The following is an 18,742-nucleotide window of genomic DNA, read 5'->3' as shown; positions in this document are numbered from 1 at the left end:
TCTCAAGGCAAACTCCTTGATGCGATGCCGATCCAAGACTGCCAGGATCCTAGCCTTCCAGATGACAAAGTTGGAAGCTTCGTCCAACCTGTCATGATCCCATAGTCTGTTCACTGCCATTTCAGCCCCTCTTCTGGACTCCCTCTGAGTCTCGACTCCCTCCTCAAAATCTCCCTCTAAGTCTTGATTTCCCTTCTGGAAATCCTCTGGCCAACTGTTGAACCGCTCCTCTCCAATCCTCCTTGCAACTGCGACTCAGATCTGGATTCCTTGGCTAGAAATTCGTCGAGATAGTGACTCCCTCTACCTTGGTCCCGCCTCTTTAGACATCGTTCTGCTTCGACAAAAACAACATCCCACCAGCTCCTCAAATCACAATCTCCCCACAGCGCCCCAAGCCTTGGCAACTGAAGAAACTCAGCCCTTCAAGCTCTGTGCAATCCTGGCTAAGGTTGAATCTGCTCCTCCTGGTCATAGCGTCGATCCTTCCTGGCTGAGAAAGATGACCAAGCACTACGTATGTCTGATCTGCCCCTCTCTGCCTCTGCGTTGGCCCTCCTGGCTTGAAATGATGACGCAGCCTCTGCATCACTCCTCTTGCTACTTCTACTCTGCAACAGCGTTGTCTCTCGGGATAGCTGCTACTGCTGCAAATTTCAAATTTCTGTTGGTGTCTTCAGTCCTCTTGTGATCTGCAATGCTCTGATACCATATTGAAATTTCTAAGTCTGACACATCAGAAATCCCTACTGCATTATCTGGTTTATTATCTCCTACTTGTTCTTTCCATTAACAAGATATTTATAAATATAAATACCGAAATAAATATGTAGTGTACCTGGGGGGATAATATGGGGTACAAAGGGAGGTACCCAAGGGAATAATGTAATAATAGGATGGGCCATAGTAATAAATACGGTGGTTAACCCGTATCATGTAAGGGACCACAAGTAGTTAGTAATAATGTAATGGGCCCATGGTATTAGATAGATGGTATTGAGGGAACCATGGTAACGATTCATGGTATTGTATGTATGAGGCATATATAGAGGCTAGAGACTCCACATTGAGAAATGTCAAAGATTATTGTATGAACAGGCATATGGCTTGTGGAGTGCTCTCCTTCCTTAAGGAGTGAATGTACGGTGTTGCCCTACCTTAAGGGTTTGATATTAATAAAGAAGCATTTCTATCTATTCAGATCTTGTTATTTCTTGGGTTTATTTATATTATCATATATTTTTGGGTCAGATCTATAACAAGTGGGATCAGAGCTATAACAAGTGGTATCAGAGCACTTTCTTGAGCAAAAGTGGAGAATTTTTTTTTTATTTTTTGCAGGAACTTTTTGGGGCGGCGAGCTTGCAAATCAGATCTGTATGTTTTGGGGCAAAATATGAAAAATCTAATTGCATATCTGGATTCTTTGTAAAAAAATACCCAATTTCAAAAAAAAAAAAAAAGGTCGAATCGGAGTCCGGATGAAGGAGATATCGCTGATCTAAAAATCAGTAGTGTTGCAAACATTTTTTCGGGGCAACAAGTTTGCAGCGCAGATCTGTACGTTTTGGGGCCAAAACTGCAAAATCTAATTGCAAATCTAGATTCTTTTTGAAAAAATACCCAATTTCAAAAAAATATCAGTCGAATCGGAGTCCGGATGAGGGAGATATCACTGATTTAAAATCAGCTCTTTTTTCAGAATTTTTGGTGACGGCGGGAGAGTTGCAGCGCGGATCTGAAATTCTAGTGCCTAGATTGAGATTTCTATTACATGGGAAGATGCAGAATGGTCATTCCATTTCCGAAAACAAGTCATAATAAAGATTCTGAGCAATATTGACTAAACTGTGGCCACTTTAAATTTTCGCCAAGTGATATTTTTTCATGCCGTCTAGCAAGATGTTTTTTTACAGGAAAAGATGATAGCCCTACTATTGAAAAATTCATACAGAACCAAAAGTTAACATATGGGAAACAATGGAAAATTTTATTATCGCTTGGTTTCCAAGATGAGGCTTACAGATGGTGGAAATCAATTTACAACACGCAGTTGTCTGAACTTTCGGATAAAGAATTTGAAAAACTCCTCTTGGACAAATGGTCTCATGCTAGAAAACAAGATAAGGAGAAACATGTGGGGTTATTTCCTACCGGTATATCCTTATTGCAGGTTCATGGATTGATTCAGAAGGAGAAGATCATTGTGTCTATAAATCCTAGTTGCAAGCAAAATCTCATAAATGTCAATTTGGCAAAAAAATTACAAGTGCCAGCAAAACACATGGAGCACACACAGGTTAATAATGAGCAGGTGCAAGTTTATAAAGATTTGAAGATTTCTATGGACAAGTATGTATTGCATTTTGATTTTTATGCTTCAGATATGGCTAATGAGGATGTTGTTTTGGGATACCCTTGGATGGAATCAGTGGGTACTATAAATATTAATGTGCAGAAGAAATTCCTGAAGCTCTGGTATAAAAAGAAGAAAATTACATTACAGGATATTTCCATCAATAAGCAGGTAGAGTCCATGGAGGCTGAAGCAGAAGATGTTCCAGGGACTGACATATCAGATGATGAGCCTTTGATGATTGACAATCAAACACAAACGGAGGTTGAAGCAGAAAAAGTTACAGGTACTGATACATCAGATGAGAACTCAGTGGTTGAAGTAATATTGGAAGATAAGAAACAACAGCAGCCACCACAACATGTACCAGATACCTCTCAGGCTCCACTGATAGTTAAAACTTCAGCATATCACCACCCATATCACCCCGCAAGAAAACAACCAACATGATGGCAACGAATTAGCCACAAGGACAACAACCCCCCACATGATAAATAGAGAGGAGCGGCGATCCACCTACTACACATCAACACAAAAGAGCCGCCACGGTCAACTTCCATCTCAAGTGAGCGAGGCACTAGTTGGATCAAGGGTTCACCTTTCTCTTGGATGGTTAGATGCACGTGCATGGTACCAGTGGACTACTCTTTTGAGTAGATCTTATTATTTGTGTTTTTCCCATGTTTCGAGGACAAAACATATTAAGGGGGGATGGAATGTAGTGTACCTAGGGGGACTAATATGGGGTACAAAGGGAGGTATCCAAGGGAATAATGTAATAATGGGATAGGCCATAGTAATAAATAAGGTGGTTAACCCGTATCATGTAAGGGATCACAAGTAGTTAGTAATAATGTAATGGGCCCATGGTATTAGATAAATGGTATTCAGGGAACCATGGTAATGACCCATGGTATTGTATGTATGAGGCATATATAGAGGCTAGAGACTCCCCATTGAGAGATGAAGGATTATTGTATGAACAGGCATATGGCTTGTGGAGTGTTCTCCTTCCTTAAGAAGTGAATGTATGGTGTTGCCCTACCTTAAGGGTTGGATTAATAAAGAAGCATTTCTATCTATATTCATATCTTATTTCTTGGGTTTATTTGCATTGTCTTATATTCTCATATCAGATCTATAACAAAATACAAATGCGGCCTCAACACATATACAGATCAACAACTGAAATAATTGAGAAAATCACACAAGAGACACCGTTATTTTTGGACAATTGTCCTCGGAAAAACCCAATGCGGGAAAACCGGTGTAGCAGATACGAGGGTTTTATTATTATTCAGTTTCTGAATACAACTATGGTGCCAGAAATGGCTCACCCTGCAGAGAATTTCCTTGGCAGAAGTACCTCTCCTCGGAGACAGATATCCCGGCTAAACAACAACCGGATGATTGATCCCACAGCAACTTTGACAGTTCCTTAGCTAGACAGCGAAAGCTGCTCCAAGCTTCTCTCTGGAACTACGTCACCCTCCAGGGACTACGTCACCCTCTTCTACTCTACGTCTGCCTCTCAGCTCCTAGTCTGCCCCACGAAAGTTCCTCAGCGCTACCTCTTCAACCCAACGTCAGCTCTGCCAGCCTATGTTGCTTCTGTGTCAGCTCTGCCAGCCTATGTTGCTTCTGTGTCAGCCTCTTGGCCTTCTGCATCAGCCTCTTGGCCTTCTGCGTCAGCCTCTTGGCCCTCTGCATCAGCCTCTAGGCCCTCTGTGTCACCTACACTCACCTCATCAGCCTCTGTGTCAGCCTTCCAAGGCTCTGTGCTGTCTCTCTGGCACTTTCTCTACCTCTCGGATATGTATTCTCGGCATTCTGTCGAACTGCCCCTCGTTGCAACAGATCACTAACTCCATTCTCTCAACAAACCCTGCCCCAGAAAATTGAATTCTTGATCAACTTGGTGTATCTCCCACTGACCCTCAAACCTACTCTTATACTTTTCCTATTGACAATTCAACAGTCAAGATTAAGTCCTCCTAATCAACGACTAAGATTAGATTTCGCTTGATCCTCGTCATTTAGAACTTTCTCGCCCATATTATATTCATTAATATTTTAATTTTCCTAAGTTTTGACTTAAGGTCTCATTCAAAATATTAATTATTTTAATATCTCTCCATCTGGATTGAATTTCCCCAAACGATTTCTATGTCTTGGAGATCTTATGTGCCTTAGCCTCTCCACCAATTTTCATGGCTAGAGCACATCCAATGCTACCAAAAATCAACATAAAGTTTGTCCCACGCTGGAGCTGTTTTTTAGGTGAAAAACTTGTAGGATGGTATGCCCATCGTCGTGCTAGCACCAAAATATTATAGTGGCTTGTATTATCTTGGTTGGGTGCATTAATAGAATAATGAGGCATCGAATTACACCACATCACAGACTTTGCATACATACGATATTGTGCAATTGTAATGTAACATCGCTCTATCACAACGATTGACTTAGTGACATTGGTTCAAGTGTTGGAGCTTTAATAATCATATAACAACAGTGAATAGTAAGGTTACAATAGTGTACAACAAAGGTGTGAAAGAAGTGTCGAATAATAATATTATTGGCAGTAGAAGGAAGGAATGGGAGCGTTAATATATGGTATTACATGTGGATTTGGAGCGTTAATATGATATTTTATATGGTTTCGGTCAGCGTATATGGAGCATTAATACATGCTTATTATTATCCCACTACAAAGGATTATTATTATAGCTGAAAGATGTGCATTATACTTTCACATTATTGTTGGCCTTCTCATTATCATATATTGCAATCATATTAAAGGATCTATGTTGGAATCAAAATTCATCAACGGATCTAAATGCTCATAGCCTTTTGAGTTATTGTTATCAGTTTCTACGCAGAAGTCAAAACTTATCAACAAATTTGAGTTATCGTTATCATTCTTAATGCCGGAATCAAAGCTTATCAATGGATTTTAGTTATCGTTGTCAGTCTCTATGCTAGAATCAATGCTCATCAACGAATTTGAATGAGTGGAGTTGGAATAAGATGCACCCTTTCCATGCTTTGAAAAGGAATAAAGCACATATTTAGTTCTCAGGAATTGGACCCCCCAGGAGCATTCCTCTCATTCACGCAGTGGTATGAAAACCATAGGGACCGTATACATTTTGATTTGGGACAAGCAACAACTCACTGAACAACATATTTCAAATCGCCTACGTTATTCTCTTCATTTATGTGCCTCTATGTTATATCTTGAGTTGCCATGCCATTTCAAACTTATATTGTGTGGTTGAGTGGTAAAGCATCATACAATTGTTGTTGATCTTAAATTTATAGAATTTATTCTCTACAAACCATAAGTTGGTGGTAGTAAGGAGGTCTCAGTTGTCACTACAATTGGGTTCACAAAGGAAGCTCTTCTTGTAAATGATCACGACTTATATTACCATTTTGGAGGGTTTACTTGAAGCCAATTTCATTGAGCATGCTCATGACAAACAAGACTTTGAAGGATTGTTGTGTTACTCAAGCTTGAGAATCGTTAGAAAAAATTGACAATAAAATGTTGGAATTTACATTGTGCTCTTCCTATGCTTTCAGAATATATGATTGAGAATGGTTAGACAAAGTGTTTTTCCAATATAAATGAATTTGGGTGGCCTTCTTATATTTTATTAACTATTCTATACCAGTGCTGGTAAATTTATTTTAAGTGCACGCATCCCAATCAAAGCATGTCATGCTTTCCTTAGAAAGTGTTCTCTCAACAGTATTCTTGCAATATTTTACAGAGTGTTCTCACAACAATATTTTGCAGTACTCTTACAATGTTAAAAAAATTTGAAGCGTATTTGGAGCAAGGTTTCTAGAGCAGCATACATTCAATCTGGAGAAACCCTAATAAGCCATCTGGAGTGGCATTCATTCAATGACAGTGTCAACATTGGTATGAGAACAAGACATTGCAGGTCGTAGAGTATTAACGCAATAATGACAGCTACAGTGAGGACTCTTTTACAGTGAGTTGAAGACCATATTTTTCAGTGCCTTAATAACAGAAAATGGATAAATATGGAATGGAGGGCTACAAGAAATCTGTAACCCCCATTGCCATTGATGTCAAAGGGGGAGGTAAGCAGAGGTTGTTGAAGTTGATTCTCAAGAAACAATGTTGCCATCAATGTCAAAGGGGGAGATTGTTGGCATTGTTGTCATTGATGGCAATGGAGGAGCGAAAGAGCAGCAAGGTATGCAGAAGCAAGGCAAGAATAGTAACAGGGTTAGTAATACTCGGCTGCAGGAAAACCTCCCACTATAAGCCAATACTTGATAACGTTGACACTCTGTTGTCAACGTACTCCTGTTGATCGTTTTTCTGAGACTGATAACCGCATTATCGGCATTTCCCTGTTTATTACAAATTGTTTTCGCTGACACTGAAATTGTCAGCGATTTACAGGAAAAAACTAAAATAAATAAATAATTCATGTGTATTACCTATTGGTGAAACAGATGGCACATATGTTGATGCTAGATATTGCATATGTTATTCTTGGCATGCTTGATGACAACATGACAAAGGAGCAGCAAATACCTTGATGGTTTGGAAGAACATTGATGTTCGCATGCTGATGGCTTGATACTTGGATAATGTTGCAGAGATTGTTTAATGAATAATTTGCGGTGACACTAATTTGTCGTTGAGCTGAAATGTTGTGATGCAAAGGCAAGACTCCATGACAGCAAAGGCGAGATTCCATGACCGCAAAACAAGACAAGACTCAAGGAGGTTAAGGCAATGGCATGAAGAAAAGATGAATTTGAAAATATAGATGGCTTTGGAGAGTGAATGTTGCTGTTAAACACACATGGGAAACATAGAATAGGAAAGATAAATCATGTGAGTACATTTTTTTTATTAACACGAGATATACATTTATAGTACATTATGTGACTCTTGGGTTTCAGATCCCAAGGTCTCTTGGACTGCTTTTGTCCATTCGACTTCCACACTAACCCATTTAGGATTAGGTGTCCAACATTCCCCCCCTTAATCCGAAGGGTTATGTATGAGTCCAAGAAGAGAGTTGTAATACAAAATGTGCAAAAAATGCATGGCAGCACTAGGCTGAATGTGCTCTATGAAATGTTGTTATAAAGGGCAGTGGTTTAAGGATGACCACCAACACTGGAACGCTTAGTGCAGTTCCCGGAACTCTTCCAAAACTGGCAAGAAACTGAAGTTTTCTGCTAGAGGAAGTGATCCTATTGTTTTAAAGAGGGAAACCTTCAACCATAAAAAGGAGGTCTCACCCCGCATAAAAGGTAAAACTTCAACCTGAAAAGGGAAGTCTCAACCTGTGATGGTTTAAGGATAACCAACAACTCTGGAATGCTTAATGCAATTCCTAGAACTCTTCCAAAACTGGCAAGAAGCTGATGTCTTCTGCTAGAGGAAGTGTCCTCAATTTTGTTCCCGGAACTCTTCCAAAACTGGCAAGAAGCTGAAGTCTTCTGCTAGAGGAAGTGTCCCAGATTGCCAACTGAAGGCATGTTCAGGCATCTTTGTCTCTGGCTACAACTCTGAAACTGGTGTGGCAGGTTGTGGCTCAGGCTCGCTTGATGTGGCTTTGAAGCTTGTAGATGACCATTTCCCCCCTTGTCAGGTACAAGGTGAGAAGATGGAGAAAACTCAACTGCAAGACTGTTCAATACTCTGGAACAAGTTCTGACATGTGTTTGGAATATCTTCTTGGCTGTTGGTGCCCATTGCCAAGAAGCGATCCATCCAAGATGAATCTTTGTTCTTGCAGGACGTTTATTTCTGAAGCATCTGTGTGAAGAATGGCTGGTTTTATGACGGTGCTTACATGGATGAAGATCAAAACAGTGATCTTTCAAATGGCCAACTCGGTCACAGTGTTGGCATTTCACAATCTGTTGTTTTTGTTGTTGTTGTTGTTGTTGCTGTGGAAGAGGGGCAGAATCTGGAACAGCTAGAGGTGAACTGTCATGAGGAGCAAGTGAACTGTCATGAATGAATCCAGCACTTTGAAACTCAATGGGCTTGGCATAGTCTGGAATATGAAAGGACAAGTCCTTGTCATATCCAAGACCAGTTTTGTGCTTGTTGTGGACAAGCTGTTCCCAAGGTTTGATGATGGGCTTGGGAAGTGCAGACTAAGTTTCTGCATCTGCATTTACAACTACTGCTTTATTGGATTCTGGGTCTGATTCAACCTCAATCTTACTAATTTCACCACTTGTTGGTTTAACCTTGAACAACATATTGTTTTGAGCAGAAAACAATTTGGAATGACAAATCTGTTGAAGCTCATCTTGCTGGAACTTAGATTCTAGTTGCAAAAAATCAATCTTTTCTTGTGCATCATGCAGGCAGGTCTGAATGTCACAAAGAGTGTCTTTGCTAACATTTACCTTCCCACCACTAGAGGAGTGTATTAGTGTATTCAGTAACTCTAATACATCATCAAATCTAGCCATTGTCTCAACAAAGAAATGAACACTCAACAATCCTAGTGGAGACTATAGCAAGTCTAGACAAACCCCAGCTATTGAAGATTTCAAAAATTAAGAATATCAATTTGAAAAATACATTGTCCAATACCAGACTTTCAGAGATTTTGTTCTTTAAATTCTGTAGAAATTTCACATCTGACTAGACTTTTTAAATTAAGTTACGTAGCTGATTCCTTCAAACTTTATAGAACTTGCCTCTATATCCCTTCTGGAAGCTCAGGAATGCAAAGAGAATAAAAAATCCGCGAATACCAGCAATGGAGACACGGCTCAAACTCCACGAATATACACAAGGGTAGCTCGACCTCTTCCTTCAATAATAAACCCAAGAATCTCAACCCCTTTTTTTTTTTTTATTGGAGATGACCCCAATGATGTAAAAAACTTCACCGAAGGTATTCAAAAGGCACTCAACTAATACCATATGCATCCGTTGCATCCCACTAAGAGGAATATCAGCTTGGGAAGTATACTGCCCAGGCACTAAATCTCAGTCCAAACTTCCAGATTGTAGCAGCTTGTTCAACCAGCAATTAATAGAGGGTGCAATTAGCTTAAGGCAACTCAAATAAGGATCGTGGCTCTTCCAACATTACCAGCAACAACTCGAAACTTTATGCAGTCAACAGTAAACCCCAAATCATGATGACAGGCAGCCCCAATGCACAGTTAACTACAGCAACTTGGCCCAGATTTTATTAGTGGCTCATTCAGCTATAAAAGACAGTGACCACGGTTCTGGAATGGTGTAAATGCTTCCCTCTTCACACTCAGAAGAATAATTTGACCATTATAAGCTTCCATCAATTTATTAACAGGTGTTTCAACCTCCTACTAAAGTAGCTCAATCCCACTGTAAAGGAGAACTCGTCCAGTCACAGGATAAGAAACTCGTCCCTTCTATTCTCCATGGAACTCGTACTAATGGTGGTTGGTTTTCATTACTGCGTTTGCTTCTTCAACCCAACTTCTGCTTCAGAGATTTCGACCAGCAGAGTGAGGGAGAATCGTTCCTATTTTATTGGCAGTGCCTTGGCTCTTGATATGACTGGAAAAATCGACTCCCAACTCTGTCTTCAACCTTTACGGTGAAATCTGAGTGATTTCACTTTCGAATACCATATGCAATGTGTTAAAAACTTCAGCAGGGCTTTATTATGTATTCTGCCCTCAAAATACAGAGATTCCAGCTAGGAATTTAGCCAATCACTAACAGATTTGTGTCGCAGAGTCAATCAACAGGAAGCAACAACAGGAGAAGCAGCACTAATACTAACACTACCACCAACAAAGCAACGGCGATGGCTCAGTACAATGCGGACGCGAGATTACTCCAAGTCTTCGAACAGTCCGGGGAATCGGGTAAGTCTTTCGATTACACGAGATCCATCAAGTCCACAACAGAGTCTGTTCCAGAATAGCAAATTACCGCATATTTATCTCGAATTCAAAGAGGGGGAAGAATACAGCCGTTTGGCTGTGTACTAGCAGTGGAGGAGACCACTTTTAGGATCATTGCTTACAGTGAGAACGCAGTGGAAATGCTGGATCTTGCGCCCCAATCTGTCCCGAGCATGGAACAACCTCAACAAGACGTTCTGACGTTCTGGAATGATGTGGGTCTCTACAACTTCAACCCTTCAAGCTCTGGTCAGAGGCGGACGAGCTCTGTAGTTTAATCTACCACCAGATCCGATTTGGTGATTCCGGCGACGGTTCTTGAGGGCAAGACAAGGGTTTGTACAAGCCTAAAACAATGGATATGGACTGGATGAATGCCCCTCACTCCATGGGGACAACAATTATCGGAGTGACCTACAATGGAGGAGTGGTGCTCGGAGCTGATTCGCGGACAAGCACAGGAATGTATGTGGCAAATCGAGCTTCAGATAAGATTACTCATCTCACAGATAATGTTTATCTCTGCCGCTCAGGCTCAGCTGCAGATTCGCAGGTGGTCTCTGATTATGTGCGCTATTTCCTTCACCAACACATAATACAACTTGGGCAACCTGCCAAAATATCCTTCATCTGTCGAGATGAAAAACCTCCAGATGAGCTCTGTCACACAGAATATCTTTATGCCTTGGTCCCACTGAGCATATTATCCAACTTCATATCTGACTCTGATGTAACTGCCCGGACTAAAGCACTAGGTGCAATCTCTTCTTTGATTCGACACAACAAGCCAGCTATAGCTGCTTTTCGCTTGGCCAATGGATATGCAGCATTGCGGGATGCTTTGAGTACAGAAGATGTCAAGTTTCAGAGGAAAGCATTATATATGATGCAATACCTGTTACAGGAGAATATTGCAGACTGTAATGTGGCCACAGAGCTTGGGTTTCCTCGTCTATTGACTCATTTAGCTTCAAGCGAGGATGCAGATGTCCGTGAAGCAGCACTTCAAAGCCTTCTTGAACTTACTCGTGCTGGCAAGGCAGAGGCTGCTGGTTTGACTAACCAGGAAGGGAAATTAAGGCAAGTTCTTCAGGATCGCATAACTGATATCCGCCAGACTTTGTGATGGTCTCTGGAATAAGTCCCGAGAGCCAGCTCCGGAGGTATCACACCGGGGACAAAGCTGCAAGGCCATCACATGCAAAGCTGTTTGGTGAGGGTTTGAGGAGGCAGAGGAGCGACGCTGCAAGCGGAGGTTGCGTGTGAGATTATCTCGATCGATTACAGTGCGAGGCTGAGAATAGCGGGGGCGTGTCAATTTTCAGAAACCAAATGATATTCTAACCAGAGACAAGCGTTAGCGCTGGCAGAGGCGTTAAGAGGCAGAGACAAGCGTTCAGGCAGAGGCGTTATGGCCAGACAACCGTTCAGCATTTACTTAAAAACGCATATGTCAGAGTGCGCAGTCTAGACAAAACGCACAGTCTGGGCAGAAAAACGCATATATGTGCATGAATTTCGATTAGGCACAACAGAGAGATAATCCAAGGAATCGACAGAGTAAAAGCATCAAATTTCTGACTGTCAGTGAATTAATGGAGTGTTATGGACAGTGAACAGAAATGTCATCATTGATATGCACATAGAGGCCACAAAACAAATGGCTCAAATTGGAGCAGGACCAGCAATCGCCTGCTCTGATACCATGTTAAACACACATGGGAAACATAGAATAGGAAAGATAAATCATGTGAGTACATTTTTTTATTAACAGGAGATATACATTTATAGTACATTATGTGACTCTTGGGTTTCAGATCCCAAGGTCTCTTGGACTGCTTTTGTCCATTCGACTTCCACACTAACCCATTTAGGATTAGGTGTCCAACAGTTGCATACATATGCTTGCATTATTCTCATATGTTGTGGGCATATTGTTTTCATTGGATAATGCCTACATGTGTTGTGGTGGTATAATGTTGTTTTTGGCACTATGTTGATATTGTTGCACCTAATCATTATAGATAGCTAAAATAATTTGTGATGGAGCACTTATTTATTTTATAATATTCAAAATGCAAAGAGTCAAGCCTATTCACTTTATATTCTTATGTGGAATACAAACAGCGAGCAAATTATCTCTATAAAAGATGTTTTTGCAAGCAAAAGTGTTTTTAGAGCATTGGAGAACGCGTGAGAGCTGATTGAGGTGTTATGCATTAGTTACCTAGCACATATGAAGCTTATGTGAAGCAGATTTGAAGGGAAGAAGAGGCAGAAATGAAGATGGAGATATGCAAAATTTATGACCAGGTAAACCAACACATTGTTATTTCTTGTTTGCATCAGGGGATTGTAGTCTCCTTTCAAGTAGTGGCTTGATAAACATCAGGTTGAAGCCTGTTGAGGTAGGAGCCTCCTGTGGGTCATGGCCCACAGAAAACATATGGGAGTTGGAGCTTCCTTGCATGTTGCAACTTATAGAAAATTGAGGTAGCAACCTCCTGTAGGTTGGAGCCTATAGAAAATCAGATGTAATAAGGAGTAGGAGCTTGCCTTTGCATCACAACAATAATAAAATCGTGGTTTTCTCCCTTTATGGGTTTCCACATATATCTGGTGTCAATATGTGTTATTATTATGTATTGATGTGATGTTTTGGTTTACATATCACTTGATGTTCACATATTCAATCTGTTGGTCATTATTTGTTAAGTTGCTCATATAATGTTTCAGTTAACGAGATTAATGAAAAGAATTTTAATGTCCCCCCTCTCAGTTTAGTCAAGTTTTCATCAGCACGAGGTGTTTTTGACTTAGTTTGACTCGGTTTTTTGTTCAAAAGTTCAATCTTCTTAGGCCGCATTGTTGAGCACAAAAACAAAGAATTTCTGGGTTGGTTTACTTGTGTTGACTTCAGGATTAACTGTTGTTTGACCGCAAAAAATTACAGCAATTTTCTCTCTCCTTTGACCGAGTTGTTTTGCGCTGAAATTGACATCCTGATCAGGCTGAGTTTGACCAAGGAAAACCGAGCTGCTTCAAGGAAGAATTGTTGTTGTTTGACCAACGTTGACTTTCTGGTTAGGGCTGAAGTTTGACTGCAATTGACTATAGAAATTTACAAGGTTGTTTTGACTTTGTATTGGGCAAGTCAATTTGACTTTTGTACTCTCTCTCTTTGCTGAACTTTTGATTTAATAATAAGAAGAATTGATCAAAGGGTTTCCCCACATTGGGGTTTTTCCCTAGCATCCGCCAAATTTGGTGTCCTCTTGTCCTGGCTTGTCTTCTGCAGTTTGTTTTATGTTCTATCTACTTTTACTGTCAATGTGATTATTGTGATCGCTATTGGAAATTGAATATTGGGCTGCTAGGGAACATTGAAGTAAATTCTGCTAAGCATAGAACATACCATTGTTAACTAAAATTAACAATGAAAGATTGCCACATCATCTCCCTTTGGGGTTTTTGCTATTGGAAATACTGAGAGGGGGGCTGAATCAGGATTTCTTTTCAATTGTTATTTTTACCAGTTAAAACATTCATATTCAGAACACAAGATGAACAACAAGAATAAATGCTTTTATTAATATAATCTTTGCAATAAAATAGATACAATATATACAGTGTTCCACAAGGACGCGTCCCCCAAGGTCAGGTGCGCGCACCCCTCGCACCCCACGCACCCGGGACGGGGAGTCTCTTGGGGGTGCGTTTCCCCACGCACCCTTTTTGGGGAGTCTCGGGGAGACGCAAGGGGGTGCGTTTCCCCAATGTGGGAGTCTAGACTCCCCAAGACTCCCCAAAAAGGGTGCTTCTGGGCGTCCCCCTTCAATGTGGGAGTCTAGACTCCCCAAAAAGAGTGCGTCTGGGCGTCCCCCTTTAAATTTGTCTAATAAGACTTAAAAATTAAAAATCAAAAATTCAAAAATCAAAACCATTAATTTTTTTTTTAAACTAAATAACTAAAACTTAAAAGTCTAAAAAAAAATTAAAATTAAAACTAAATAACTAAAACTTAAAAGCCTAAACCTTAAAGTTAAAAGCTCATTTCATTTCAACCCAAAGTCATTTCCATTTCACTCTTAACTATTTTTGAGTTTGAACTTTGAAACTTTGAATTATATAAATTTAGTGTTCAAACTTTGAAAATATACTAGTATGAATCAGCGGACAGGCTATTGAAAGAGGCAACGCGGACTCACCAGCGATTAGATCATAAATTGGCAGCTGGAGGAGCAGCGATGGCGGAAACGAGGGTTTCTGAGTAACTGCTACAGTTTCAGAGCTGGAAGTGAACAGATCACGGATAGCAGCACTGTTAAGAAGGGGACAAAGGCTGACTGTCCAGATGGGTGCAGAGGGGTCCATTGGGACCCCCACCTATAAACAAATAATCATGCAGAAACAGAGACAGCAAGCAAAGGAGGGAGTCAGAATCCCCGGGAATGACAGGCTCAAGCAGAGCGGCGGGAAAAACAAGGAGAAAACACAGGTGGAAGGCCATGAACCAAGCAATAATACAATAAACCAAGGCAAAGAAGATGAGGGTCTGGAAGACACTGAAGACAGAAACGCTTCAGGACAAAATCTGACAGGAAACAAGGAAAAACAACAAGGAGCAAACGGGGAGCCCACAGACAGCAGGCGGGGGAACAAAGAGAAGGAAGGGGACACAAGCTCGAACCCCAACAAAGACTCAACAGCAAACGGGATTTGTAAACCAAGGAAAGCTGACAGTCTTAGAGTTGTAATAACGGATCCAGAAATACAAGCCTATAGAGAGCACATGACAGAACATGCAGTCATTTGCAAGTTCATGGGAATGTGGCCAACTGAAAGAGCTTTGTGTCAGTGGATCAGACAGCATTGGAAGCCCAGAGGAGATGTCAAACTGCATTTGGGAGCCAAAGGTTTCTTTACAGTTGTGTTTACTAACCTGGAAGACAAGGACAGGATTTTCGATGGAGGCCCGTATTTCATGGCCTCAGCTGGTTTATACATACGACCATGGAAACCGAACTTTGTTCCAGAGAAGGAATCCTTCACTCAGGTTCCAGTGTGGATCCGCTTGTTTTCTCTCCCGATAGACTATTGGGGTTTGAATGCTCTAAAGCAGATTGGAGACCAGTTGGGGACGTTTGTTAAAGCCTCAGAGGCAACATTGCAGAAGAAATACACTTCCTACGCAAGAATATGCGTGGAAATGGATGTATCAGGGGCACTGTATGAGGGATTATGGCTCGAATACAGGGATGAGGATTATTTTCAGGCAATAGACTATGAGCAGATCCCGTTTCGCTGCCGGAAATGTCATGAACACGGACATCTAATAAGGGAATGCCCTATGAACAAGAAGGAGGAGGACATTAAAACAGAACCAGCAAACAAAGGCAAGGATAACTTCATAACCCCGAAGTCAAGGCAGAGAGCCAACAGAAGAAGGGCGCATAGAACAGGAATAGAAAGAAACAACAACAGCAACACTTTTGAGCTCTTGGATCTGGAGACAGACTCAGAGGAGTTACAGAAAACCAATGCAGCAGGTAAGGAGCCAAGAGACAAGGAGGAACGAACCAGGAAATCAGAGGAAGAAAACAACAACAACAACGAAGTCCAAATGGGGGAGCAACCAGAAGAGCCGGAGGAGGATACAGACATGTTGACTAGTGATGGAGGGAGCGAGGATATTGAGTTGGAGGAAGTTTTAGCCCGGGAAGGGATGAATCTACCTGCCATAGTGGAGAGTTGGAAAAATCAAGGTATAGAAACGGTACCAGAAGAAGAAATCAAAAAAATCAGTGATCTGTTTACAGCAAGGCAGAAAGCAGCTCTAGAAAGACAACATAGAAAGCTAGGCATCGCCAGAGGTAATAGTCTCCACCCGAAGAGTCTTCTATGGAACTCATCAAGCTCACGGCAAAAGAAGAAAAGGGGCCGAAAGACAAGCAATGAATCTCTGCAGGAGCTAGGAATGATAATGATCAACTCAGGGAAAATGAAGGCTCTTAGCGCCTTCCCGTCCTTTCAATAACCCCTTAAGTTTATCATGAAGATCATTTCTTGGAATGGAAGAGGGCTAAACAGCCAAGCAAAGCACAGAATGCTGAAACGCAAATTCCAGAAATATAGACCGGAAATTATGTTCTTACAAGAAACAAAATGTAATGGATCCAACATGACAAAGTTAACCAAGAAGATAGGAAGGCACATAAATTTTCTAGAAGTTGAAAGTCAGGGCAGAGAAGGAGGACTAGCAACCCTATGGGACACAAGAGAACTTCAAATATTATCTGCAGAAGCGAACAAGCACTTCATTGCTGTGGAAGCTCAACCTACAGGTAATTCTGAATCTTTTTTATGTGTAAATGTATATGGACCTCAGAAGATAGAGGATAAAATCAGTTTCCTGAATTCTTTACATAGGCTTATTAGCAGGCACCCAATGTCCAAATGTATTATGGGGGGTGACTTCAATATGATAACAACCCTTCTAGAGAAGAAAGGGGGTCTCAGGAAACTCAATAGGGATGCGGAGTCTTTCATTAGTTTCATTGAGAATGCTAAATTGGTAGACATTCCCACCAAGAGTGGCAATTTTACTTGGAACAATAGAAGAGGGGGAAATAGAATGATAGCCTCTCGCTTGGACAGATTTTTGGTGTCCGAGAGCATCATAATGGATGGTACCCTTGTTGAGTCAGACATCCTTCCCAGTGGTGGGTCGGACCACTGGCCAATATCGCTCATAGCAGATGTTCAAGGTACACCAAGGAATAAACCCTTTAGATTTGAAAAATTTTGGTTGGATCATCCCAGCTTCCTTCAGATGGTTGAAAAATGGTGGTTAGAACCGATGGAGGGTGAAGGCTCTAAAATGTTCAATTTGCAGAAGAAATTAAGACTTACTAAGGATAAGATAAAAGAGTGGAACAGAACAGTTTTTGGGGACATTTTCAAGGAAAAAACCTCTATAGAAAATAAGTTGGAACAGATTCACAGAGAATGGGCAGCTGGACAAAGCAGTGAGGAATCCATCGAACAGGAAAAGACTCTAACTCAACAGTGGCACAATCGATGTCGGCATGAAGAAATCTTATGGAGGCAAAAATCAAGGATTCAGTGGCTGAAGGAGGGAGAGCAGAATACTAAATTTTTTCACAGATCTGCTCTAGATTACAGAAGTTCAAACAAAATTCTTGAGATGAGAAATGAAAATGGGGAGCCAGTTAAGAACCACCATGACATATCAGAGCTGCTCACAGCTCACTTCAGATCCATAGCACAGGAACCGCAGTCAAACAGAGGAGAAGCCATTAGGGAACTTCTAAAAGCCATTCCTAAAGCTATAACCTCTGAGCAAAACTGGGCCCTTAACAGAGAAATCACATTGGAAGAGGTAGAGGAAGCTGTAAGAAGCATGCCAAACGATAAAGCCCCTGGGCCGGACGGGTTCACAATCAATTTTTACAAGGCTTGCTGGAATATAGTGAAGCAGGATATTTGGGAGGTTGTAGAGGACTCCAGGCGGTCTGGAACCATACTCAAATCCATTAATTCAACCTTCATAGCGCTAATTCCAAAGGTAGAGGAAGCTAATACTCCTGAAAAGTTCAGACCTATTGCTCTCTGTAATGTCATCTATAAAATAATATCAAAAGTTATTGCCAATAGGCTGAAGCCCATTCTCCCGGGGATCATATCGGAAGAGCAATCGGGTTATGTAGAGGGTAGGCAGATATTAGACAACATTATCCTGGCTCAAGAGATGATCCACACTCTCCATACGAGGAAAAAAGCAGGGATGCTAATGCAACTGGATTTATCAAAAGCTTATGACAAGGTAAGCTGGAAATACCTCGAAGCAATTTTGGATGCTTTCGGCTTCAACAGGCATTGGGTTAACTGGGTTCTGGCCCTCATCAAATCAGCGAGATTCTCGATCCTAGTCAATGGGGCCCCCTCTGAACCATTCTCACCTTCGCGAGGAATAAGACAGGGCGATCCTTTATCCCCTTTCCTATTCGTTATCCTCATGGAGGGTCTCAGCAGAATTATAGCCAAGAAGAAAGCTGCAGGGGAAATTAAAGGTCTTCAACCAATCCCAACTATTCCTGCTACTACTCATCAACAGTTCGTGGACGACACTATGTTACACGGTAACCCCACTGTGAAAGAGGCCTTGGCATTCAAGGAAATCCTAGATCTCTTTAGCAGAGCATCAGGGATGGAAATCAATTTCTCCAAATCTACGATTTTCTTCTTCAACACTCATCATGCTATTCAAGCTCACCTTTCTCAACTTCTAGGCTTCCGGATAGGCAGTTTACCTTCGAGATATTTAGGAGCTCCCCTTACTCTGCGGCCTTGGCAGAAAGAGCACTGGGAAAAGATCATAGCCAATATGGAAAACAGATGCAAACACTGGACACACAGGGCGCTTAACTTTGCAGG

The 18,742-nt window shown here is 41.2% G+C and overlaps 2 protein-coding genes across 5 annotated transcripts in view; one reads left to right on the top strand and one right to left on the bottom strand.

Annotated features, from left to right (window-relative positions):
- LOC149232442 (RNA pseudouridine synthase 3, mitochondrial-like) overlaps window positions 1-18,742 on the bottom strand; it is a 142,357-nt gene that overhangs the window by 64,531 nt on the left and 59,084 nt on the right. The gene's annotated exons all lie outside the window — the stretch shown is intronic.
- On the top strand, window positions 10,641-11,411 carry LOC149232443 (uncharacterized). Its single transcript, XM_089376894.1, has one exon. It carries the CDS (start codon window positions 10,641-10,643, stop codon window positions 11,409-11,411), a length of 771 nt encoding a protein of 256 aa, XP_089233020.1.

The sequence above is a fragment of the Pinus tabuliformis genome, chromosome J, assembly GCF_031772625.1.
Source record: "Pinus tabuliformis cultivar Carrire ecotype Pingquan chromosome J, CPIR1, whole genome shotgun sequence".
Classification (NCBI taxonomy): Eukaryota; Viridiplantae; Streptophyta; class Pinopsida; order Pinales; family Pinaceae; genus Pinus; species Pinus tabuliformis.
The sequence above is the reverse complement of the archived record's forward strand: the minus strand, read 5'-3'. Positions and strand labels throughout refer to the sequence as shown.

Excerpts from the sequence above, each read along its gene's own strand:
- LOC149232443 (XM_089376894.1), top strand. The coding sequence starts at position 10,641 with ATGGATATGGACTGGATGAATGCCCCTCACTCCATGGGGACAACAATT.